This window comes from Centroberyx gerrardi, chromosome 3 (assembly GCF_048128805.1).
Source record: "Centroberyx gerrardi isolate f3 chromosome 3, fCenGer3.hap1.cur.20231027, whole genome shotgun sequence".
NCBI lineage: Eukaryota > Metazoa > Chordata > Actinopteri > Beryciformes > Berycidae > Centroberyx > Centroberyx gerrardi.
In genome coordinates this window covers 9800249-9827763 of record NC_135999.1, presented here as the reverse complement: position 1 = coordinate 9827763, position 27515 = coordinate 9800249, and the positions used below count along the sequence as shown (strand labels likewise).

General features: G+C 46.0%; 1 protein-coding gene across 3 annotated transcripts; it reads left to right on the top strand.

The window, feature by feature from the left end:
• Positions 1-27515, top strand: dlc1 (DLC1 Rho GTPase activating protein). Of its 3 annotated transcripts, XM_071911379.2 has the most exons (14): positions 1-292; positions 7043-7114; positions 9082-9163; positions 11149-11212; positions 13874-15543; positions 16157-16336; positions 18952-19111; positions 20273-20480; positions 21300-21516; positions 21985-22099; positions 23586-23801; positions 24782-24999; positions 25163-25336; positions 25479-27515. In XM_071911379.2, the coding sequence occupies exons 1-14, from the start codon at positions 280-282 to the stop codon at positions 25576-25578; spliced, it is 3489 nt and encodes a 1162-aa protein (XP_071767480.1). In that variant the 5' UTR covers positions 1-279; the 3' UTR covers positions 25579-27515. The 3 variants fall into 3 exon arrangements, with proteins under 3 accessions (XP_071767480.1, XP_078146758.1, XP_078146755.1); XM_078290632.1 differs by lacking the exons at positions 24782-24999; positions 25163-25336; positions 25479-27515 and adding an exon at positions 24191-24758; XM_078290629.1 differs by lacking the exons at positions 24782-24999; positions 25163-25336; positions 25479-27515 and adding an exon at positions 24188-24758.

The following is a 27515-nucleotide window of genomic DNA, read 5'->3' as shown; positions in this document are numbered from 1 at the left end:
CAGGGGCTCACAAGTGTTGCAACGATTTGAAGACCGTGGAATTCTGTCTATCGCACAGCCGCATCAAATTATAACCATGGATTTACTGTCTTGCTCAACGCTCAGAGGACATTTGGAACCGACTGTAGTTTGAGTCCGGCACGGTTTTCTTTTCAGTGGATTTATCATGCGGGCTTCGCCCTAACATTGGAGTAAACCGTAGCGCACACTCGTAGCCTTCCAGGGCGCAGCCGGGAGTTTGGTTTATTCTGAGGCTGGTCACGGCCGAGACATTTCACAATGATATTAACTCGTAAGTACATTTCAGAGTTATTACCATGGGTGTTTTCAAATGTATTAATATTATTATTATTATTATTATTATTATTATTATAGATCTACTTAAAGTACAAATTTATAGTTACGCGGTTTCTAGTTTTTGAGGAGAACATATTTTAGTAGTTTACAATGTCTCTATGTCTTCATCCCCTTCATTTCTAACGACTTGTTTTAATTTTAGCTTCGATAATAGCACTCTTTAACTCCCCCGGAGAGGCGCAACGCTGCGGGCTGTCAGATAAGCAATCTACCCGCTTTGCGCACAACTCCGCGTCTCCACTGTTCCTACTCCAATTCACTAAAGTCCCTGATAACCCCATGTTTCGTTAAAACAGTTCCCTGGGACCTTCCCCCAGTTTAAACACTGACCTGTGAGGGATGCTCTCTTGACTTATCCAAATCTTTATTTGAAATCTCTCCTTTTACGCACACAGCCAAGGGGAGCTGCTGGTAGAAACAGCCTGCGCCGACCGTTTGAATTAGATTAGATGCAATTTGAATGATACCCGTGGGGAAATAGGGATGTGGAATGTGTAGTTTAAATTGTATTTAGTGTCCTGAAAGATTATCAAACCGTAGCCTACCAGTCTGGGACACTTTTGCCACCTCAGTGCCTACAATTTGTAAACTCGTCGTGCCTTTTGCCTGAACGGCGACCTTTTGCTAAAGAGGAATTTTAGGGCAAGGCGCCTTCTGTGCAGTGGCTGTATAAAGTCCTATTTATTTTTGCAGGCTGAACTCAGTTTGTTGGCTGTACTCTTCTGTCCACATGTCTAACATACTGGGTTTAACTGTTTTTCCGTTGTGGTTCTATACAGCATATGGCTGCTTATCAGCTACAGGTACAGTACAGCTAAAGGTCTACTGAGAAGAGCACAGCGAGGTTGAGTCATTATAGATAGAGTTATAAGAACAAACACACACACACACACACCCAGCCATCATGATACAAGATGAATGACCATGCCTTCCACAATATGCATCTAAAAGTGGGACTATTTGTTGTGTTCTTTTATCTTTTTATTTCACTTGATTTGAACTGCACTAGTTTACTTTTTAAGTCTTTTATCTTTTGGATCTCTTGTCTGTACTTTTGCACTTTTTAATGTAAATCTTTTACCTTTACTGCATTTTTTATTACGCTGTCAAGCACTTTGAATTGCCTCTGTGTATGAAATGTGCTATACAAATAAAGCTGCCTTGCCTTGCCTTCACTGCTGCCCTGGAGACAGTTTGATACTTCGACACCTCTCTTCCTGAGTGGGTTACCTTTCTCCCTCTCTCCCTGTCTCTCTCTCTCTCACTGTGTGTCTCTGTCCCTGGCTTGCAGTCTGGGATAGTTGGTTTGTGGTAGTTGCTGGTTGTTCTGGGAGGAGAGCGAATGAAGGAAACACGCTTCATCGGCACTCTTTGTGAGACAGGAAGTAAGCTGGAGCCTTATCTGAAGGATTTACATCCAGCTGACACACACACACACACACACAGTCTCTTTATGTCCTGTGAAGAAACGCAGATACGTCCATGGTCGCTCTTACCCCATCCGTCTTTCGGCTGCATTCTGAGATCACGATGACTGACAGGCTGTTCTGGGATCTGTTTATGAATGGATATTTATCAGGAGGGAGACATGGCAGGTAGGCAGTCATCTGACCGTGGATCAGTGGAAAGCTTATCAGAGGCTTTGAATGTGTCTGGTCACCTGATCCACAGCTAGGGCCCTCTGTGAGCATAAATCTGTCGTCAGGGAACACTGGGACCTTTGGGGTTAGCTTTGTGATGATCCATCTGGGCCAGCTGTGTGTGTGTATAAGTGTGTGTGTGCATGTACCGGCTGGTGGTAGATAACTGGAACGGACCATGGTGGTAACCTCATTATTCTTGTGTGTGTGTGTGTAAGGGGCACGGTTTGAGGCCGGCCAGATGGCGATATTCTGGGCACCGTCTCACTTACTTAGCAGCCAGATCTTCTCAGGGAGATCACCAGATGTCTCCGCCATGGAATCACAAAATATGATACCCATCAAAAATGTTCTGCTATCGCCCATCTTTGCATTCCACTAGAGTACTTTGAGTTTTTTTCTTCTTTTTTTTTGTCAAATTGAAAAAGCTATTATCACCAGTTGTCCTTGATGGTATCATGCTGAATCGAGCTGTGGATGGACATTATGGTTACACATTTAGAAGCTTCACAGAGGACCAGGTCATGAGTCGGTCAGAAACTTGTTTGGCAAATTCAGGAGTCTGTTCCTGACGCCGTGGAGGTGATGGAGGAACACTGGCTCGGTCTGAGACGCCTACCTGTGCTTGTTGTAGATTACTATTGAGCCACAGAGTCTGGCCTGGTTTATCACATCACCTGTCTAGACCCACTTTGCAGCTCCTTCAGAATGACCCACTCAGACCTGGAGTTGATAACAACCCTCTGATTGCCTTTTGGGTTGCTTTACAGTCGGCGCTCCGAGACCTAGCGATGATAGGGCAATTCCAGATAAGCAGCCTCAATTCAAAAGAGTTGATAGTCAAGTATGTGGTTTTTTTTCTCAATCTGCCTACTTCAAAGACCCAGCCCCAGTAATAATTGTATTCAGACTCTTGACCTCCGGTTTGCCATGTATGTAGCAGAGCCTTTGAGGTGGGGAGCAGATTGCTTTGTTTGCTAGCTGCTGACGAACTCCCACTGGATCTGAGCATTCAGACCCGGCCAAGCCAGACCCTGCTGCCTCCTGCGCTGGAGGGAAACTTTGGCCGGCAATTGTGAGAATTTCCTGCCACAGGAAAAGAGAAGAGAAGGGGCGAGTGGAGTTGAACTGAGCAACGAGAGAGAGAGAGAGAGAGAGAGAGAGAGAGAGAGAGAGAGCAGAGGAGGTGAGGGTAAGAGGAGGGAAAGGAAAGGAGGGAAAGGAGCGTGGGGCGCTGCTGGGTAATTTTAGCAGTGGGCAGAGGGCGAAGCTTAAGCCTGACTGGCCCCTCACCAGTTCAGCTTTGGCACGATTCCAGAGGAAAAGCCACCCGTGATCCATATGAAATCTCTATTAGCGTCGGCTCGGCTCTTATTAGTCAAGTTATCTGCTCATGATCGCCCTCTCTCTCTCTCTTTCCCGCTGAGAGTGAACAGGAAAGTTTTGTTTGCGGTCAGTTTATTCCATATTACTGCTGCACTGATGAGGCTGATTCACAGCTTTAGCCACATAATCCATCTGTCTCTCTGTCCTGCCTGACGGACATGTTTCAGACATCCTGTGTGACCCCCACAGCAGGACCAGGAGATCTGGTCTGGTCAGGAACTCGGCTTCACATATTCATCTATCCAGCAGCGATGGTTAAGGGATGACAGAATGGGAGAAAGGTTTGGTGGACTTACTGGCAGGGGGTTTGCCTTCTGCAGGCAGGAAGACAGATGCCAGAGGAATGTTGTTGCCTCATCTCGCTGTGCTCCCATAGTTCCTAGCCTGGAGTCACCGGGGTCAAAATGGCACAAGGCAGACAAAGTACTTGTGGTGTGTTTTTTAGATTAACTAAATCCATCTGCGCTCGAAGAGACTCTTCAGTCCTCTTAAACAGTTGGTTACTAAGTGAAAAAAAGAGCTAAACGTGAAAAGGAACGTCATCTGAATGTGCTGCACCAAAAATGACATTATATACAAGGAAATGTTTGGTAAACTATAGCGTAATCTGTTTGTGCCAAGCATTCCAGGACATGTATTTATATTTCTGTAGTCGGTTTGGAACATTTAGTGCTGACCTGACCTCTTCACAATGTTAACCCCAGTTTACTCCTCTGTAGCTGGGCATAAATAGGCCAAATATCACCACCACAATCAAGGTGCTGAAGTTGAGTTTGCCACTTCAGAGTGATTCAGCGATTACTTTTCCCGCTGTGATATATAAGTGCGAAGTCCTCGGCGTTAAGACACTTGTCCAGTGTGACTTTGTGGCTGTCTCGAACCATGAGGACGTTAGGTAGGCACACACAATCACCGGAGCCATTGTTTGTCTTGGCTGCCTCCCCGCCTATTATCTGGCCGGGAACAAACGAGGGCGGGGCCTTGCAGCCGGGTGGTCGGCGGCCACTGCAGCGCCGCTCGGCTCTCTTCCTGCGAGGGAAGCAGGAAGAGGAAGTGAAGTAGTTCCCTGGCGAGGGATGAGGAATGAGGAGGGTGGACAGTGGGGAGGACAAAAGATAAAACACACCCATCAATCTCCAGCTATAGAAGCAAACTGAAGCAAAAGGGAGCTATGTTAAACAGTTTATAGTGTCGGGAGGATTTTAGGATTTCCTTGTTATAACGGGAGTGGCTGCAATATTCTTGTAACACCCGTACGACTGCTTCGTTTCTTGCCAGATGCGTATGACTTGATGTGTGCGCTGCTCTATTGTTAGGTTGTTTGTGCCAGATGCCCCATGCCCCTGTCCGCTTCCTGCAGGCAGACAAAAGATAGAAAAATATTCTTGTTTAGCTCAGTGAATGAATGGAGACGCAGTGTGGTGCAGTGACATGGAATATTTATTTTGATCCATCGCTGTGGTGACTGTTGTTGTCATTATTTGGTTTCTTGGGGTCAGGTCACCAAGTCCACGCTATGTCACTGCAAAAGGTTCACATATGTAAGGAGAGGTGACACACCTTCTAGCCAGATGGGGCGTGTCACTTATTGGACCCCATGGCCCTCTTTTTGGGGTTTGGGGGTGGAGAGCTAACTCTGTGTGTTTGTATGTCTAATTTGCATTTCAATAGGTTTACTGTCTTTTGAGTGGTTTGTCTTTAAACATGAGTTTGGTCTTTGCAAACACATATGCGCACACACACACACACACACACACACAGGCACACACACAGGCACACACAAGATTCTCTAACCCTATGCAGTGCCTGATTTCAAGAATGTCGGTATAATTACTCTTTGGTTTCTACGTTCCTTTGGGTTCACTACCCTCTAAAAATACCAGGCTCAACACACACACACACACACACACACACACACACACACACGCAGCTTCGGAAACATGCCAATTCACATCCACAGGGGAAAAATGCGTCTCTTTTGTCACATAAAATAGCTGTTAAACATGGTCATTAATGTGTTATTTGACACTTGGGTGCATGCTGGTGTCACTGGGGTTGCTGTGGGAGTTCCTGGCCCCTGCAAAGGCATCAGGGAGACCCTGTTTAGGTCGGGTCACACCTTGTTGTCAGTGGGTTTGTCTGCCGTCTAGGCTTGTTGTTGGTATGTAAATGCTCGTATATGGTTTAGCTGGAGACCCTTGGCAGCAGCAGTCTTTTGCTCTCTGTCTGTCTGGCAGCCTTATATTTTCCCTATCTCTCAACTCAATTCTCAGTTGTATAGTCTCTCACTTCTAACGCATCCATATGTTTCTCTTTATCTGTCAAACATGCTGGTTGTCTCTCTAGCTTTCCATCTAAACTACTGAAAAGGCCGGGGTCCTCTCTGAGACAACTTTCTTTTCTCTTTTTATCCTCCATTTCTCGAGCTGGAGTTAAAAAAAGCAGTTCCTTGGTGTAATTTAGCTCTGAAATGAGGTGGAACTACTAGCCTGGTGCTCTAAAGATGGAATAAACCATTCTGCATCTCTCACCAATGGTTACTATTAGCTTAGTCACGCTCAGCCAAACATAGCACCCATACTAAAGGGAAAAGGATTGGATTGTAGAGATTGGATTACAGAATTTGAAATCAGAGCTTTTGAGTATCCTGGCATAATTTTAGACTTTATTAAAAAAAATCTTGCTTTGCATTTATTGTGTGAATAGCAACTACTTACTGCCCTTAATGTTTAGCAGTCCATATACTTGTCACTTTCACAGACATCCATGGTTTAGCTGTGTCTTTTCCTGCCTTTGTTCCACTGGTTTTGTTTACAAGTTTTTCTCAAGGTTGTGCTACATTTGTACATGCTGTCATTCCACCAAAGAAGACATTGTAAAGTCGGCTCTTAAAGGCCTGGAGACACACTTTCTGTCTGCCCCCTCTCTGCAGACTGCAGGCTGTGGGGGTGTTGGAGCAATTGAGGAGGCTGGGGTGTGGGCCACCATTTGGCATATGTCATCTAAAGGGCTTTCGCAGATAATTGGGAGACATCCCCATGTCTCCTCTGACACACAGTGGACCTCCACCTCCACTCATAGCACTTAGCAGAACAAGCCCAAATGTCACACCCCGTGTTAAAATAGACTTATGGGGAGAGTTTGTTGGGCAGCGTTGCAGAAATCAGCATTCAGAATATGTCAGACTGTGGTAAAGGCAGCGCTGGACACCGGAGAGGAATGCGTGCGATACGAGTGGCACACACATGACGTGTAAGGGGGTTAACGCAATTTGCACGAATGTTGCCATGAGCTCTAGCTTTAGAAGCATGTGAGAGGAGAGTGACCAAGTGTGAGATAGCTAATAAGGTCAAAGGGTTCACACTTGACAGGCTGCAGGCATGTAGCAGTGCTCAGTTGCAGAATTGATTGGTCCTATTTTGACGGGATAACAGTGGCAAATGAGATCGTTTTACACTTGCGGAGGGAGAGAGGTTTTGTTTCAGTGGATTTCATTACTTGGTGTTCTCAAGAGGATATTCAGTGTGTATCAGTTGTATTATCGTTGCAGACTGTTTTGTATGCTTTTATTTTAAAATCATCAAGTTTGTATTTTGTATTTTATGTCTCCCACACACCCTAACGTGCCTCTGTCTTGTTCCACTCTTTCTCTTCTGCAGAGATTGAAGCCAAAGAGGCCTGTACCTGGCTCCGGGCCGCGGGGTTCCCACAGTATGCCCAGCTTTATGAAGGTAAGGACACCTATGAGACACCCCAACCCGCCCTCCACACCCCAGTTGGGAGTAATGGAGGTAGTAAGAAAAAAAGGATTTAAAAAAAAGACTATTCTCAAAGGTACTTGTGTGAGATGGTCATAGGTATATAGGGAGCCTTAGTGTAATTAGATTTTCTAGCACTTTCTAGCACTTAGTCAAGTAACAGGAGCTAGTGAAGTCATGGATAATTAACAGAAATAGATGGAAGAAATTCCATCATTTCGTTTGATCCATTTGACTCTTTTTGAACAGCCGACCAAGAAGTAGAGATGCAGTGACCAACTTCTGTGGGCTGGAAAAAAATGTATTGCAGGAAATTAGACCGCTGCACTAATGCTAGTTGGCTAATACAAGACATTCTGATGATGTCACGGCGTGTCTCAGTTTTATTTAAATTCTGATCAAATGAAGGAGATTTTATTAACTCGATCCAGAACCGCTTATTTCCTCTTATTAGAATTCTCTTATTTTCATGTAAATTGGATAGCAGTAGTCACTGACAATTTAAGTGTGAATTTATGCCTCCATGCCTTTTAACCTACTGATAATGCATAAACTTGTACACATTCACACACACGCACACACACACACACACACACACACAGCTCCCCAACTCCAGCAGAACACTCCTGAGGAGTAAAGGGTGTGTTTTTGCTTTGTGTCAATGACACAGTCCTGCACACAAACCCAAGCACCCTTTACCATAATCCAAACATTAACTATAGATGTATAGGGTCTAACTTGTTTGGGGAGCAAAGGTTTTTCCCCTCTAAAGAGTCACAAATGAGAGATGGTTTTGAAAGAAACCATACACATTTACCCAAACACATTAAACATTCTTTAAGATCAATATATGTAACTTATCTATGGCATACCATGGGTGTATCAGTGGCCCTTATGTAACTATAGAAAGCTGAAAGCAAGACCAAACTAGCATTGTCAACAATTCATTGCTGGCTGTCACTGAACCGTGCTAGGTGTCCTATTTGAACGGGAAGCTCGGTGTGTTTCTGCATAGGTGATAAGGCTAAGTTGTCATACACACACACACACACCCAGCAACACACAAGCACGCTCCCAACCACAATCAGTCACACCGGATTTTACTGCTCTGCTGGTTGCTCACTTGCAGCCGTCCCTGCACAGGCATGGAATTTGTGCCGACGCATGACACATTTTTCCTTCCCTTGTATCCGTGGGACAATCTCTATTGTCTGTGCTGTCAGGACTATTGCCCCACTAAAGATAAGCCGAGTGATAGGCCTGTTACAATACAGTAGGCTAAAGGTGCTGGCCTCCCTTGAATAGAGTGCCATTTTCTTATCATCTTTGCCCTCGAGGGTTTGGATCCAAGATTCCCAGTCAGGGTTGGGTCAACACATTCCAGCAAACATCTCAGTATCTGTCCATCCGTCCTTACACCTATACTTGTTTTAGCACCAGAATATTGTGTTCAGACGTTTTTTGACATGACATAAGGCAAATTGTAACTCGGTGTAACTTGCAACTTGGTGAAGAGGTGCTGCTGTTAATTAGGGAGGAACAGAGAGAAGCAACGAGAGGGAGAAAAGGAAGTGAGATCCCTTAGGAGCGTTGGAGTACCTATTGTCATTCTTCCATCAAGCCCCTGTTCTCTCCCTCTGTCCTCCACATCCCCCCTGCCTGCCAGGTCTGAATGCTGCAGCTGTGTTTGTTTGGTCGGCTAAGACGCCGCTTCCTCTTTTAGCTTTTCATCAAGGCTGTATGGGGGGAGAAGGTGGGACGGAAGGCCTTGGTGGGTGTTTGAGTGGGCGGGCTCTCGGGGGCAGGGGCTGTATCTTTAGTTTTATCTGAACACATTGATCCAATCAGCGGCGGGGATATGGTCTCGCTAATCTGTCTCCTTCTCTCCCTCTCTTTCTCTCTCTCTCTCTCTCTCTCTCTCTCTCTCTCTCTCTCTCCAGATGCCCAATTTCCCATTGACATCTCCTCAGTCACCAGAGATCATGACTTCCTGGACCGGGACGCTATTGAGGCTCTCTGCAGGTGAGACCCTAACCCTCAAATAGTATCAACCCCCTCATATTCCCGCTCTCTCTCTCTCCCAACTTTATGCTCCATTCTTCTTCTACTCTCTCTCTCTCTTCTTCTGTATTCTTCTTGTTTTCCCTCAAATGAAACCATGAGGGCGGGACATCAAAAGAAGGCACGCTTCGGAAAGTTTGCAGATGAGATGAAAGAGTGACGCGATAAGCACCTTGGAGCCACGCACCTTTCCCTCGTTCCATGTGATTTTCTCTGTCCTTACCTTCTTCTGTCTTCTGTCTTCAATTTCTTCTTTCCTTTTTTTTCTGGGACTGATAGTGTTTAGCTCTACCATTAGGGTCTTTTGTATTGTGCTGGTAGGCGCATATCTTATCTCGCCCCTACCTTCCCTTGCTGGACACGCTATGCTCTCTTTATGTTGGTCTTTCTTTCATGCTGTAGGAGAACGAGGACATTCCGCCTCATTGCTACCCACAACTGGGTAGCAAAACAGATCCAAGGCTTTGTTGATTTGAAGTGTCTGGGCATCTCCTGCATTGCTGTCATGAGATGGGTTTGCGTGTGTTATGCGAAATATGCCTGAAACATGAGTCACTAATGACTTGCCCCCGGCTAGAATTATAGCTAGTTATTGCCTTGGTTTTGAAAAATGAAGGAGAAGACCACAGGCTTTTCACCACTCATGTAGCGGAGCAAGATGTTGAAAAGTAACATTGGGGAAGACTGGGTGTGTAGCCTATCTGGTGCCATATAAATTAGCATATGAGGAGGAGGTTAAAGGATAAGGCCGGTGTTTTTTAATGCATTGCTTACCGTCAACAAATCCTATGAAAATAACAAAATCAACAATGCGTTTGCTCTACTCCCGTTACTTTCTGACTTCCCACGTACCGTTTTTAGCCGTCAACCCGGAAGTCATTGGCTCCAATTGTAAGCTAAAAACCTTGAAATACAGCTCACAAAGACATAGTTTCAATTTAAAAATTTTTTAACTGTTACCACAAAAAGTTTTAGTTACTACCAAATCAAATTCAAATGGGAACAAATTCTTCATTACGCCGGGGACTATTTTCGGTGCTACGGAACTACTTTCCTGAGATCGCAAAGTGTTTACAGCCGGCTTATTAAGTTGTTTGAGGAAAAAGTCGGCTGGCCCGGTGCATCGTGATGATGAAATATGTTGCCCAGAGCAACGGCATGGCTCTTTGATGTGTTTTTAATCGTTTTTTTAATACGATGGAGTTCTATGGCTGCTGGGACATGGCTTCATTGGGCACCGGCTACATGGACGAGACAAAATCATTGCTGATTTTGTTATTTTCATAGGATTTGTTGACGGTAAGCAGTGCATTAAAAAACACCAGCCTTATCCTTTAATGGCTCTTTAACGGAGTTGACTCCTTCATCAAATTTGGACTCCCCGGCAATAAACCCCAGCAGGTGTCCCTCCATACATCCATACATCTGGAAGCTATCATCTCAGTGTCTCCTCTCCTGGCAGCCTTTCACCCCCCACCCCCAACCCCCACTATCCCTCAACTCCCCATCCCTTCGTCTCTCTATTGTTACATGATCTGCGCTAAGAGCTCTCCAGAGGGTGGACCCCACCACCCTCGCTCCCCTCCGCCAGGTGGCTGGGGGGATAAGCTTTCTGTCCCCTCCCCAGGTTTTCGTCGCCACTCCGGCAGGTTTCATTCTCTTCTCTCTCCTTTCTCTCTCCCCCTCTCTTTCTCTTCCCACTCATGTGGGGATTATCCTTCAGCAGCTCATTAGCCAGCCTGGGTGCACCCAGTTCTCTCTCTTTCTGTCGTTCTCTTCCTCTCTTCTGTTTTTTGTCTCATCTCTTCCTGTCTTCCATCACATATCCTCTTGGGCTCGGCAGAGCGGTGAGAAGTTTGTTTTTTAGGGAAAATCAGGGGGTAGAATGTGTGAATGCCCATTTTAAGTTTCACCCATTTTATATGTGTGCATGTTTGTATTTGCAGGAGACTGAACACCCTCAACAAGTGCGCTCTAATGAGACTGGAGATATCACCGCAAAGAAAGAGAGTAAGTATAGGAGCACATATACTCACACACACTCTTCCACCCCTCTCTAAAATTCCCCTTTTTCACATCTCCTCAACCACAATTGCGTTTCCTCAGCGCAACCTTCAGTTCAGTCTAGACCACAGGGCAAAGCTGTGTCTTCTCTCATCTTATTTAATAAGAAGGCACCTGTTAGGTTTATTTCTATATCAAGCGGGTTGTGAGGACCCTAGGGGGAGGGAGGGTAGCTTTAATGTCTAAATGAAGGGGTTGCATTCACCAGGACCTCCCCCTACTCAAGGCGTGCTCCCCTTCTCTCTCAAATACTTCCTCATACTTCTGGCTCACCATAAAAGGAAATAGTATGCTGCTTTCATGGCGCTCTTATGGAGCGCAACACTATACATCTCTTGTCTGCGCTCATGCTCCTAGGGGTCTTTGAGTGTGTGCAGTATACTGCATTTGAGTTCTGAGAAATTCAACCTCATTCAACATAACAATCTTAAATTTTGGAATCTTGGAAGATGTTTTTCTCCTCCTCAAAGGAAGGAAAACATTTCTTCTTTTACACCATGTGCGTTTCCAGTAAACGAACAAGTCGAGATGCCACACACTAACATGCACTGTCACACGGTGACTTTGCTTTTCTTTTACCTAGAATCATCCCCATTCATCCAAATTAACCTTGGTCCCCTAATGGCCTTAAGTGCTACATAGTAACATCCTTGTTCCGTGTGTAGTGGTATTCATTAGGATGACCCTTTCTGTGTCACCTTTCATTTCAGGAGTCAACAGAGAAGAGTAGAGGAGTCAAAGAGGTTATTTGCCACAACCCCCCTTAGACAGCTTAGGAATGCATTGATCTCCTCACGTCTTAAGATTCTCTCTCTTAAGTCTCTCTCTCTCTCTCTCTCTCTCTCCCTTTCGCTCAGTTTTTATTGCAGTAAACATTTGTTTTTCATTCTGCAGAATTGATGTGATGTTCTTTTGACGTTCAAAGCACTCACCGTTGCAGCAGTGAGTGAATGCAGCGAGATGGTTTGAGGATAAGATATCTCCTGAATGTTGACAAATGGTTGAAGCTCTATTGGCCAATCGCTGCACTCCATTCAGAGAGAGTAGCCTATAGTGCCGTTATCTCACATTCCAACCAACGTAAATTGAGAAACAAGCCACAAAGGAATCCGAAAATGTCACGAATAGCCATAGGATCTCTATAGTCCTCTTTAAACTGTTGACCCTGCTCAGAAAGCTATGTATATAGCAGCAGGGATAGATTTCACTTTTATTTTCATTTGCAACGCATCGTCTTTCCACTGAAAAGCACACCAGTAGTTATGTCTGCATTTGGAGCCCATGTGAGCAGCGAAAAACGGAACACTGGCACACAACTAGTGGAATGTGGATTTTGTGGATTTTATCATCTTTATACCGGAATTTAATTCTCATTCAAAGTGCTAATTTCCTGGCATGTGTTCTTTGTAAGGGGATTATGATCATCGCTTGCTGAAAAAACACCTCTAATGACAAATCTCTAAAGTGAAAAGCTATTCCAATTTGACAGATAGGAGAGAGTTGTCAGGTTTTTGGCCAGTGGTTCAGATCAAAGGCTGAGGTAGGGGCACAGAGAGGTGAGGTGAGGAGAAGGGGGTCGTTAAATTGTGGCCTGTGGTTTGGTTTTATGGACTTTGGTCCACCACCGTTATTGGTAACCGTGAAGGAGTCACCTCTGAAGTCTCTGGGCTCCCGCGCTCTCAGCTCAGCTTGTGTGTGTGTGTGTGTGTGTGTGTGTGTGTGTGTGTGCGTGTGTTTGACAGATGGAGGATACCTCTTTCTTGGGTAAGGAATAAGGATAGACAGACTAGCCTTTTGTAACAGTGAAGCTGTTACACCTTACACCTCTATCTCACACCCCAGTGTGTAGGTGTGTGTGTGTGTGTGTATAGGTGTGTGTGTGTGTGTGTGTTTGTGTATGACAGAGAAAGAGCAAGACAGAGAGGATAAAGACTATAGGGGGGGGTCGACCCTAGCCTGGCCGGCTGCATTGTGAACTCTGGGGGTCATGGTGGAATTTCCTGGACTCCCTTCAGGGCCTGAGATAGATTAACCAAACTGGGGGAGGTGTGTGGATTTTGTGACGGTGCATGTGTGAGTGTGTGTGCGCTGTATATATGACTCAGGTTGAGAAAAATCTCACCACAGTAACAGCTACTCTTTCTGTGTGCTCTGTGTGTAATGTCCAAGCGGTCAGGAGGTGACTGAAGAGTGTTTACTGGCTGACTGTGAATATCTTTGCTCCCCCATCAAGTCATATGCTCAACCACAAGACCTCAATTAGTGATATTATTAACACAAAAGCCATGTTATATTACAAAGTTGTTGCCATTTTATATATCTTTCAAGAAACGCCAAGTCTTTATTCGACTTACTTATGTAAAACGTCTTGGAATGCCAGGGCATTTGATATGCTTGCCATCATTTGACATGGTTAGGACAATTAGAAAAAAATTCCATAACTGCAAAAAGTTTCCTGGATCAAGGTGAGGAATGTTGGAAAAGGAATGGAAAACTCAGCAGTGCATAATGTTTTCTAACTATCCCTCTCCCTCCCTCTCTATTTTCCTCCCCCTCTTGCCATTTCTTTCTCTCTCTCTCCCTCCCTTACCCCCTCCTCTTCCCCAGAGTGAGGACTCCGATGAGGACGAGCCTTGTGCCATCAGTGGCCGTTGGACCTTCCAGAGGGACAGCAAGCGCTGGTCCCGCATGGAGGAGCTGGAGGTTTTCTCCAGCCTGCCCACAGAGGCCTCCCAGCCCCCCTTTCCCCAGGACCAGAGCTCCCAGGCGGGCACGCTCACCCTCCGTGAAGGCCACAGTTCAGAGAGCGTGCTGACGGATCTCAGTGAACAGCCTGAAGTGGGCTCCATCCACAGCAGCGGGAGTGGAGGAAGAGGAGAGGAGAAGAGCCATGGCGGCGCCTTGGCAAACCAGGCCGTGCCCGCTGGTGCCACCCGTGCCAGTTCTGTGGCCAGCATGTGCTCGTCCTCAGGCACAGGCGGGTCAGGATGCGCCAATGAAGATTCTCTGTCTGACGGGTTGCCTCCATCGCCCCTGGAGACACTCGGACAGTTCACCTTCGATGTGAAAACAGGAATGGGAGGAATAGGAGGAAGTTTGGACAGAGGAGGCGGCAGTGGCAAAAGCACCCGTTCGCGAGCGAAGAGCTTCCTCAAGAGGATGGAGAGTCTACGGCTGCGCAGCGGCACCTCCTCCAAGAGAAAGAAGAAGCTGAGCACCAGCGGAGGGAAGATAGAAATCAGTGGTCCTGTCATCAAGGAGGGTCTGGACGATGACAAACTGCAGAGGCTCAACTGTGTGGACATCTCCAGCATGAACCTCAACCAGAACCTCAACCACCACCGGAACCCGACCCAGACTATGACCCTGAACCGGAATCGCTCCGTATCCTACTCCACCCAGACCAGCAACGGCAGCACCGGCAGCACTGGCAGCAGCCAGTCCGAAGCCAGCAGTGGGAGCGCCGTGAGCACGCCCAGCCCGGTGACTCGCGCCCGTAGCCACAGCACAGCGGCAGGCTCCAGTAAGAGAGGAGGAATGTATTTAGAGGGTTTCGATCCTTTCAGCATTCTCCAGCAGGCCTCCAACCAACAGCCAACACCCCAACCCAAGTCCGCCCCACCCATCCCGTGCCAAGCTAGCAACGGGACGACTGTTGACGAGCAGAACCACAGGAACAACTGCAGTGTTCGAGACAATAGCAGACAAGTGGAAGAAGAAGAGGAGGACGAGGAGGGAGTGATCTTCTTCTACTTACCCGAAGGTCACAAGCCCGGAACCTTTCCCAAGGCCCTGCGGGACGGGAGTTCGCGCAACAACAATGGGAACGACAATGGGAACTCGGTGATCCTCAGGGGGCGGCAAAGTAGGCGTCAGCACCGCGGCTCCGCGGGCTCCGTCGACAGCCGCCTCAGTTTTTATGACAACGTGCCCTACACTGAGAGAGAGGAGGAAGAGGAGGAGGAAGAAGGGGATGAACGCAAACTGGAGGAGGTGCTACAGCATGTCAGCGGCCTGCAGCGTTTCGTTAATGCCTGGTCAGAAGCCGTGACCGGTGAAGAGGAAGAAGAGGAGGAGGATGAAGAGGAGGAAGGAGACTCCGATTCAGCATTGGACTCCGCCTCCCCGTGCCCGTCCTCTCCTCTGCAGAACCGGCTGGAGGAGACTGAGAATGGAAGTGATCAAGACAGCACAGGGAACCCCCTGGGTGAGGGCGAAGAGGGGATGAGGGAGAGGAGAGATTCCGGTGTGGGAGCATCTCTAACCCGCACCAACAGGTCAGTGAAGAGAATCTAAAATGTCTTCTTGACTGATTCATTGATCCTATTAAGAGAGAGAAATACCACAATAAACACTGAATACTGCAACACTTCCAAACAGGCTCATACTTTCAGTCGTCCTGTAAAACAACTGCCAGACATTACTAGACATGAATAGCTCAAGGACAAAGGGACATAGAAGGAAAGAAAAGACAAATGTGAGTCCAGTAGAAAGAGAAATGCTGATGTAACAACAAAGAGAAGAGTTTCCCATAGAAAGAGACAGACAGGGATAAACAGGGGGGACACGTTGAGACTGCTGTCCTTACGTAACGGCACTGAATACTCTGGAATGCTCCTTGGTCTCCATGGGGATTGTTGCCATTCCTTCAGGAATCCACGGGCAGAATAACATTTGGGGGGTGGGTTCCAGTCGTCTAGACAACCTGTTGATTGATGTGTACATAAATCTGTGTAATCCCAAAACCGATCACTTAGGACTAGAGATACTGTGTGTTGCCGACTTCCAGGTGATAAAAGGAGCAGGGACTAAAAACAAGAAATGCTTACCTCATCCCTCTTCTCCTCTTCTCCCATCTCTTCTGGTGCCCTTACCTCTCCTGTCCCCCAGGCCTCAGAAACTCCGCTGGCCCAGCTTCCAGAACTCCCATCGGCCCAGCTTGGCCTCGGCCCAGCTCCAGATCGGCTGCCAGTCGGTGCTACAGATGAATCTGCTCCAGAAGCTCTCGCTGCTGCAGCTCACTGCCCTGCTGGAGAAGCACACCCCCACTAACAAACATGGCTTCAGCTGGTGAGTGGACTGGAGGGGGACATGCAGTGTATATGTATTTATGAGTAGGTGATTAGGTGTGGTGATCCAGACACACACACATACACAGACATTGATTTTTCCAAGTCATTTTTATAATGCTGTCACATCTGACTAATTGTGCCTCGTAATTGACCCCATTAGATCTATCCATTCAATCATCCATCCATCCACTTAGCAGCCGTTTTCCCTTTTTTCCTCCATCCCACCATCTCGCTATCCCGTCCATCTGCAGGTCGTTGTATAGCGTACTGACGGCTGTCTAGAGAGGTTGGGTTTCACATTCTTTTCCCAGGCCCGTAATTGCTGGGAAGGGGTGCACATTGTCTTTTTCTCAACGGGGCAATCATAGCCGTTCACACGCATGGTGTTAGAGCAAGAGCTGGAGGCTGGAACGATCTGCCCTCAACAATTATCCCTCCACCACCTACGTCTCACCCATTTCTAGAGTACTGGCCTGACCTCACGCTATATTGCTCCTCATGATTGCCCAATGTCACCCAATATCCCCCTTGTTACTGTATCTTCCTTTGAGCTCTTGCAATCCCTCTTCCTCACGTTTCTCTCCCCATTCTCTTTGCTTTTTTATTCCTGTATTTTTTCTCTCTTTCCCAAACTCTCTCACGTAGCTTGAAGATCTAGACTGAGCAAATCAATTCTTTGTATTTGTAGTAGTCAGCAAACAAATTATAGGACCTTACTGTTTTTTTTGTTTATTTGCTCATTTCAGGCAATGGCTTTGATAACTAACTGTGACTTCCCTCATTTGTAGCATTTATGTCAATGTAACACAATAAGAACAATATACACTATATTGTTCTTATTGTGTTACACTGACATAAATGCTTTTGCAATTCAATGCATTTGAATTGATAGCTGTGATCTCACTTATTGTGTACCAAGTAAATACTGTTAGTGACCCAGCACAACATCTGATGTAAGCCTCACATGTCCTTTCAAAAAAAAGGTGCTATGAAGGCAATCAGCAAAAAGTGAAAAGACACATCATTTTCCTCCCTTGTTTCTGCTACCCGAGGCCTTCCTTGGCCTGGAATAGAAGGAGTCATGACAGTCTTATGACAGGCCGAGGCTCACAGCAGCTCTCTGAGAGACAGAGGCCACTTGTTGGCCGTTGGAGGCCCGCGCATATTCAGAATTCCGGGCTGGGATCGTAATAAGCTCCCTTTCCATTTTTCCAAACTGCGGTTCTGAGAAGCACACTGAGTCGTGTGAAAGCGCGCTCTTACAAAGACACGCTTGTCCATAGTCACGCATATCGTCTCTTTACTAAACACACCGACACGCATACGGATAGATACACAACCATAAATCTGTGGGCACATTCTTGCGAAACGATTGGAGTGGCGTGTTTCAGCCCTGGATTAGTGGTTATAGACCTGCTATTCACTTGCACACACACACCCAGGTGGACACACACACACACATGCACGCACACTCACACACAGTTTCAGGTAGTGAGACAGACACATTGCGGATGTATAAAGCAACGGGACCCTCCCCTCTCCACACCCCGGCGTACCTCCCGCCCCCTTCCTCTATTGTCCTCTCACCCTCTGTTTATCCACCCCCCTCATAAACCTGGAGACAGGCTTCTGCGGCCCCTTGGCTTCTGGAAATTTCCTTCATGCACACACACACACACACACACACAAACACATGCACATGGTCTTCTTCAGTAGCCCGGCTAACTGTGTGGTAACTTGATTGGTGTCATGCACAGTAGTTTATGTGAACTGTGGTGAGTGAATAGCACTTCACATTTTTGTGGAAATGAATGAATTTTTCAAGTAAAAACAGAATGCCTAAAACAGATGATCTGAGGAGAGCAACTTGAATAAATGGGACAAAACTGAAAGCAACAATTTTCAGTGTTCTGCATTAACTGGGGCCACTATAAGACACAAGCAAAATAATTCCCCCAGATATAGTGTTTTGTATCACAGTGTCCAGCTGTGCAAGATACCGATTCAAACATACAGGACTGGGTGAAAGCTGGGGGGGGGGGGGGTATCAGCAATCTTTAAGTCAAAATTCTGAATATAGATTTCTCCATTGCTCTTTCTTTCTTTTACATCTTCCTGTACCTCCATGTCACACTCTGTTTCAACTACCTTTTGTAGTTTTCTTTTTTGGTGGATGGAATGGAAGATTTTTGTGTTTATTTATGTTGTGAACCTTCAGAGAAATATCAAACAAAGGTACATTATGTTTCAAAGTAAAATGTGAAACTGGTCAGACATTTCATGTATTTGGATAATGTTGAATCTGCTGGTTAATGATTTTTTGTTGTTGTTGTTGTTCCCGCGAGTGCCAACCAGAATCAAACTAACAATACCAAACAAGTAAATTCTGCTTTGTCTTTCATGACACTGAATCAAATCAAATCGTACCGTATCAGATCAAACCAAAATCATATTGTCAACCTGCTCAAAAATATCTTTCCAGTATTGAATCACTAAACTGCATATCAAGATTCATATTGATATCAGGATTCATGTCAATATTCCCTATAGCAGATAATAATAAGCTGACCATTCTTATGTGTATGTGTGTGTGTGTGTGTGTGTGTGTTGCAGGGCTGTGCCAAAGTTTATGAAGCGGATCAAGGTGCGCGACTACAAAGACAGGAATGTGTTCGGTGTGCCACTACAAGTCAACGTCCAGCGGACGGGCCAGCCCCTCCCTCAGGGGATTCAGCAGGCCATGCGCTACTTACGCAATCAATGCCTAGACCAGGTAAGATACAGTACACAGATACACACACACAAATACACGGACGCACACACACATAAACACACATGCCCACATGCCCTTACGCATGGACACATACGCATTCTTACGGGCTTGTCATTTAGCCTCAAGTGCTGCTTTCCCAATCTCATCATGTGTGTGAGAGAAAGTCTTTCTTTTACAAGAGTTGGAAAGAGGTCCTTGAGTTATATAATACATGTATTTTAAGACATCTGCAATCAGTCAAATATTCATCCATGATTTTTTCACGGCTGTTACATAAGACGGAGCAGTGAATCGGAAAGAGCTTGATTCTCACTTGCTCAGTGTGTGTGTGTATGTATACATAATTTCTGTCTCTTGCTCTCTCTCTTCTCTCTCTCTCACACACACACACACACACACACACATACGCTGCAGCAGGGAGGCCTGGGGAGAATCAAAGTTTCCAGCTGTTTAGTCACCTATGTCAGTCTGTTTAATACAGCGAGACAGATCTGTGTGTGTGTGTCTGCACAAAAACATGCCTGTGTGTACATGTGTGAAAGAAAGAAAGAAAGAAAGAAAGAATGAGGGAATAAGCAGAAAATAGCCATTAATGAAGGGCAAAATAGAGAAGCGAGAGAAGCAGGCAGTGAGCGATGGCGTTCTCTTCAAAGCTGGACAAGGAGCCTCTGTTTGGAAGTGGTGAAAGCTCATGGAAAGTATTCTGGCTGGACAAGCCAAAGGCCCTTTTCTGCTTTCCTCCCCAACACTGCCATTTTGTACAGCCATAAAAGGCCACTGATGAGGTCCTACGCAACAAGAATGTCTACTGGGTGTCATGAGAGCTTCTTGTAAATACAGTCAACAGGATCTGATGTGATGTAACATGTTGACTGTAAGCTCTGGACTTTAGGGATAAGTCAAGAACAATATTCTTTTTCAACCAAGTGAAACCCTCAGGCTTTAAAAGATGAGCTGTCATGTTTATCTGTGCTTTGAGCCCATGAATCAATGTCGATACTCACTATTGATGAGATCTAATATCGTGCTGATGGTAATGAGATCATAAGGGAATTGATGTTCAAGGCTGACTAATCAAGTTTCCAGGCATGAATGAATGACGTAACTCTCTCTCTCTCTCTCTCTCTCTCTTTCCCCTTCTTTCTTTTCCCCTCTGTCCAGGTGGGTCTTTTCCGGAAATCGGGGGTTAAATCTCGTATCCAAGCTCTGCGCCAGATGAACGAGGCGTGTGGCGCCGACGGAGGAGGAGTCAACTACGAGGGCCAATCGGCTTACGACGTGGCGGACATGCTGAAGCAGTACTTCAGGGATCTGCCGGAGCCGCTGCTCACCAGCAAACTGTCTGAGACCTTCCTCCAGATCTACCAGTGTAAGAACACACACACACACACACACACACTGTAAGTACTTGTGTATGTGTAAACACAAAATCCTGTATACACATCCACACTCAGTCTTATATCCCTTTACCTCACACACTCAACAACACAGCTCTAAGGTGTTTGCATTAGATAAGCTTTAGGAACACACATGGTGGTATTGTTTTGGAGCTGTAGATGCTTGCCTGCCGCGGAATGAGAGATTGTGAAACCGTGGAAGGAAAACAAGCAAGATGAGCGCAGGAAATACCTGTGGGATGATGTGGTACACAATGGCACCGTAAATCCAGACTGCCACCGCGTTGGCTCATCCTGCTGTGACTGTCGGCATGGGGAGCCAGTCACATTTTGTTACATGATGATTTTAAGTGTTCGGAACTGTTTATACAAGCTAAAACAAAGCTGGTCGGGGGCATACGGCACAATACGCACACATATAGGCTTATGTAACCCACTTAGCATGACATACATCCCATTATAGTTCATTCCAGTCAGGCCGTAGCCCAGATAACGCTTGAGGGGGGCTCCTTCCTGAGTTAAGCGATGGACACAGATAAAGGTGCAGTGAGACATGATGTAGTGTGACAGGGACTATTAATCTTCCCAGACACAAGTCTACATACAGCATTCAAAAGATTACGCTCTGTGTTACAAAGACGGCCCCTTCAGGTTTTTGCTTCGCTCTCATTTTCCATCTGCTCTCTTTACCTGCGCTCGCAAGAGATGGATTTTGCCTGAATAAATGAAGTTAGCCAAACAACCCCCCCCCCCCCCCCCCCCTCCTAATCTCCGCTCTCCCTCCGCCGCAGACATGCCCAAGGAGCTGCGTCTGCAGGCGGCGCGGGCGGCCGTGCTGCTGCTCCCCGACGAGAACCGCGAGGCGCTGCGGACGCTGCTGTGCCTGCTGAGCGACGTGACGGCCAGCGTGGCCGAGAACCAGATGACTCCCACCAACCTGGCCGTCTGCCTGGCCCCGTCCCTCTTCCACCTCAACACCCTGCGCCGCAAGGAGAGCTCCTCGCCAAGGTGGGTGTCGAGTGTGTGTGTGTGTGTGTGTGTGTGTGTGTGTGTGTGCGTAAACCCTTGTTGCCACTTCATCACCTTTATCGTCACCTTTATTTTGTCAGTGATTGTGGTAGCAGCTTACATAACGTGTAATATGCTGCACATTCTCAAAACAGGAAAGGGTCAAGCTAAAGAAACAAAAGAGCAGGATACTGTAGGTGGAGGACGGAGGGAGTGAGAAAGAAAAGGAAGAGAGCAAAGCTTGAGAGGAGGAAGGGAGAGAGACAGAGGAAATATTATGGTTACATTAAGAAATGCACACAACAGTTTATTCTAAACACAATAGGATTCATCAGGTGTTCTTTTCTGTCTTTCTTTCTTTCTTTCTTTCTTTCTGCTTTCTTTCTGCGTTTCTGTCTGGGTGACGGATGATGTTACTAATTTTGCGCTGTCCACTTTGTCTTCCTCTTTTCTCTTCCTGGGTCAAAGGGTGATGAACAGGAAGCAGACTCTGGGAAAGCCGGACCAGAGGGACCTGAACGAGAACCTGGCTGCCACTCACGGCCTGGCGCACATGATCCAGGAGTGCAGGAAACTCTTCCGGGTCAGTAGTTAACAACACTGTGTCTAAAAAAAGTGTACACCTCACCTTTAAACTATATGAGGGGATCTCTCTTAGTTTGAGAGCTAGATAGGAGGCAGGCAAAGATAAATATGGAATGATTTACTGACTGAGATCTACGTAGCAAACTGCCACTTCAGTTGAACAAGTGTTTGCTTTGGAGGAATGCACGTCACCCCATGTCATCGTCAAACACCTTGTGACCCAGTATTTGTCCTGTAAACAAACTTAGCCCCAGTTACAAAACTCTGTGATCCAATTCTTGCCGTCGTTTGCTCAGGCAGTGTTATGATTACATAAAGTAAATCCGCCAGCCGTCCTTCCCTTCCCATATGCCCCCGTTCTACCTGACCTGGCCTCGCTCCATATCTCTGTTTACGCTGCACAATCCAGCCCAACACAGGTGTGTGTGGGAAGGTGAAACACAGCAGAGTGCCACAAAACCCACAAAACCCCCTTGGATCCGTCTCAGCCAGCGTGGGTCCATGTATCCGGAGGGAGAGGAGGCTTGATTGGATAAACAGGAAATAATCAGCAGAATAGACTATTACTAATCCAATTTCAGTGTTGTTCGGCTCAGAATGAGTTCCACCCGGCACAGGCTTCTCTCTGCTGAAAGCCCACAGTACCTGCTGTGTGTCATTATCGTTCCAGCGAGGGATCAATCAAGCTTATTAGATTTTGGGAGTGCTTCCTGACATGGCAACAGCCCACAACAAGTCAATTACGTTACTTCCCGAATTATTTTCTTTTAATTGGATTCATTTTAGCCTGCGAAAGGTTCATGAATGGAAAATGACAAATAGGATAAATAAACTATAATTTGTTTTCATTTTAATCAGACTTTCTTATCTAATATGAATCCTTTTTTTAGACAGTAATGTTGTTAGAGGTCTTATGCAAGTTTAATTAAATCTGAGAGAGACAGGTACAGAGAGGCAGAGAGCGGCAGATAGGGAGAAAACAAGAGGGAGAGAGAGAGAGAATGTTCAAGGTAATTAAGCTTGATGGTTTAAGACAAGAACAGGGAGATGAAAATAGGATGCGTTGCGTTTCCATTTTTTATCATCTAAACTTAATTCAGTTTCCCATTGCTCAACATGATGAATGTAATTAGGATGGAGATGCCTGAGAAAGGAAAAAACATGTAGCTTGTAGATTGGAACTGCTTATCTCTGTTTATGATAGCTTGGATCATATGACTAATGACTGATTTGACTGATGACTGATGCGACTTATTTATACGCTTTCATCCTGTTGTACGTCTCAGCCTTCTATGGAGGAGTATTGTTGTGGTTATGTATTGATAAATCAAACTGTTGAGCATCTATAATGCACATTTAACCATGGACAAACGTGCGCCTCTGTTGCTCACGCCCCTCAAACCGACCGAACAACAGAAAAGCAAGGACTAGTTTTTCTCAGTAACACTGTGAATAACTCTTCTCCTCCTCCTTTCCCCCCCCAGATCCCAGAGGAAATGAGCCGCTGCAGGAACTCCTACGTGGAGCAGGCTCTGCTGCCGCGGCGGCTGGAGGAGCTCGGAGGCGAGGAGGCGGGGCCGGGGGGTTACAGGACCTACCTGCGGGACGGCCTGGACGCCCTGCTCAAGGAGGCCAAGGACAAGTTCAAAGGTTACGACAGCTGCTCCACCCCGGAACACGCCGAGCTGGCCTACAGGAAGGTAAGACCGCTCACTCTCTGGTTCAGCTTTTGAAAGAAAACTGCTGTCTTTATTTTGGACACGTCGTCCATTCGACCCATATGGCTGCTGTCAGGGTGTTTGTCAGCGGCAGAGGAAGAAGATAAAAGCGATGAGTGATGAAATTCACTGCAGACTGAAAGTAATGGGATTCATAAAAGATTCATTAATGAGAGGATAAGCGGGGCATCAGTCAGTCTGTCTTTAGTGTGTAAACAAACTGCCATTCATGAAGAACCCTCTGTCTTCTCTCTCTCTCTCTCTCTCTCTCTCTCTCTCTCTCTCTCTCTCTCTCTCCCCTATCTTCTCCCTCCTCCCCTCTCTGTCGGCCTTTCCCTCCCCGCTTCCCTGAATATCTAATGGAAAAGCAGCAGTTCAGTATTTCCTGTATAGAAACACATCCGTGTGAAACTGGCCCAGGCCTTGGCTTCTCATTCCCACCCCAGCACTGGCCTCTATCCCAGAATGACATCAGCTTGACATAGACACGACCGACTCTCTCTCTCTCTCTCACACACACACACACACACACACATACACAACCCTAGCATTATCCCAGGCCTACATTTCCTGTGTCCAGAGTAAAAGGGCCCTGTTTGAGGTTATCATTCTCTCCGGTTTGAGAGTCACAAGGCCCAGAGTGTGTGTTGTTTATCATCTGATGGCGGAGCGAGGCAGCTGACTAGGCCAGAGGACACTGAGGGGTTTTTGGAGCATAGACTTACAGTTGTGTATCAAATCTTAGCTCAGGAAGATGGATTGCCATATCTAATTTCTATGAATAGGACTGATCGAATTAGCAAGTTCTTCAGGACTCTTGCATAAGACTCATTATATACTCGTTATATGTCAATGTTCATAAATTGTGGTACACTTTTTCTTAACTAGCTCATGACTATAAAACTTTATTTCATCCTCAATTAAACTGTAAATTAACTCTGCCGCTTCGTCTGCGTCCCCAGGTGCATGATGGGTCTCCTCTGCGGCTGTGGAAGGTGACCGTGGAGGTGCTGGCGAGTCCCGAGGAGGTGCTGACGCGGGTGCTGCGGGAGCAGGGCCGCTGGGACGAGGACCTGCTGGAGAGCCGGGTGGTGGAGACCCTGGACGAGAGGACGGAGGTCTACCAGTACGTCAGGAACACCATGGCCCCGCACCCCACCAGAGACCACCTGGTGCTCAGGTAGGGTTCACGCTCGTTGGCTGCTTTTCCACCAGCGTCCTCTCTTCATCTCTTCATCTCTGCACCTATGTTGCTGTCACTTTCTCAGCATTGCTCTGTCTCTCTCTCTCTCTTTCTCCCGTATTAATATTTCTCACCCCAACCTCTCTCTCTTCTCTACCAGGACATGGGCGACAGACCTGGCGAAGGGAGCGTGCGCACTGGTGTGTACATCTGTGGACCATGAAGGGGCCCCGGTGGTGGGCGTGCGGGCCAACGTCATCACCTCGCGCTACTTCATCGAGCCCTGCGGAGCCAACAAATCCCGCCTCACACACATCTCCCGGACCGACTGCAGGTGAGTGGATGACCGGAGGAGGATGAATTGGGGAGCAAAGATGAAGCTTCTTGGTCATGTGATGTATTTTGGCTGTGAGTGGTAATGGATGGATGATGATTCGGTGGATTTGCTAATGGTCTGTCTCTTCCTTGTTATCCAGGGGTCGTTTCCCAGAGTGGTACAATAAGCTGTATGGACACTTGTGCGCTGCTGAGGTGGCGCGGATACGCGACTCGTTCACTGTGCCCATGGACAAGTAAGAGCCAAGGGTGCAACCTTGGCAACAAAGGACCCTGAGACTGTTGGACCACACTTTGGATCCCACTGAGGACTTAACATGACTCAACCCATTCTGACAGAGTGCTATATGGGATCCCAAACCTCTCTATATACTAAATTAAAGGACAAATCCTGGATCTTGGACTGAAGGACTTTTTTTGCTCTGATTTTGTCACAATAGAGTGATATTATCGTTTCAAACTGCTCAGCTTCTTGTCAAGTTTATGATCAGAGGACTCGTGTCATGGAAACATTTATCTGGGCCAAAGGATATGACATCACTGATACAGGATGTGAGGTTTAAACCATATCCAAAGGGTGCTATTGCTTCTGAGAAGCAAGGAGATTCAGTGTGTGTGTGTGTGTGTGTGTGTGGCCGTGTGCGGGTGTGAGTGTGAGCATGTATGTGTGTACACACGTGTTCAAAGCAACAAACGGTTGATAATTATATATTCCTTGCACTGGTTTCCAGCTGCAGTATAATGTGTACATACAGTATTCCGAAACTGTTCACAGTAATGTTTCGCGTGTCTGTCTTGTGTTGCCTATGTCCCTTTTTCTGTTACAGCGAAGCATAGGAGGAACAATAGAAAGACAATATATGATCGGTTGATTGATGAGTCCATGGGTGAAGAAAGATGCGAATGTGCTGACAATGTGCAGTCTGAGATGCAGACAATAGGCAGGATATTGTGCAATGACAGGTGGTTGGGTAACAGAGGGTTTTAGTGTTTCAGTAGAGGCAGGCAGGGGCAGATCAGTATTGGTGGCTGGCTCACCAATAGGAAATGTAACGATGAAACAATGGGCCTCACTCACCATACAAACACTCGCTTATGAAGAATATCGCCATTAAAAGTCAGTATTCCTCATTGTTGTCTGATTTTGATATGGATAATTGATACGCGCATTGAAGCTACGCTGTTAAAATGATGTTATAAAGTGGGGTGTCCAAAATGGCTCATTTTAGTAACAAAACAGTTTGCAAAATGCAGATTATTAAATGACTTTGAAGAACAACGGCAAGAAAACCATAAGAAATTGATTGTGATTGAGGCCCTTTGTCACAGAAAGGAACTGTTAGGGGAACTGACCTTAGAGGATCACACCGACAAACTAAAATGTAAAACCAATAGATCTGATGGACCAAATTTGGAAAAAGCCGAAAGAGGTAGTGTCACCAAATTTTCTTCCTTCCTAAAAAAAAAAAGTCAGAAGCAGTGTTGTTAAGAGCACAGTCAAATCACATCTCTTTGAAATAGTTTGTAGGCCAAACATCACATACATTTTTTTTTTTTTTTTCCCACAATTGCTTTGATATACGTGAGAGCAGAAACATAATGCACTGTTCTAACTTGCAACAGAAACCTCTGGCTAGTCCTATAAGAGAGAGCATGAGAAGTAAAAAAAGAGCAAAGACGGTCCTTTTATAAAGGGGGGGGATTTTACAGGTTTTACTGTAAAGAAGAGGCAGCGAGGGCAGAGCGAATGTTGGGGCGATCTAAAAGAAGGAATAATATGATCTATGTGTAAGCTTCTTCCTCTGTACTGTCTCGTCAGTGTTTAAATGAAGTAAGAGATTTAGGTCCTCATAACTCAGTTGACCTTCGTGCATAGACTCACATTTAAATCTGAGGGCTCGCATTGAGTTGTATGATTAATTCACTAAGCCATTGTTCATATCATAAGTGTTTGTACCTTAACTGTGTCTCTGCCAAATACGAATAACGCATGACAATGACAGTTAATTTAAAAACAAATATATTTATACCTCAGATATATGTTTGTTTTGTATCATACCATCTTATTTTATTGTAAATGTTAAGCTTTATGTTACAGAAATGAACAAATGTTTTATCTTTTTTATTAATATTATTTCTGTACAGGTTAATCACAGTGCACTATTAAATGTATTAAA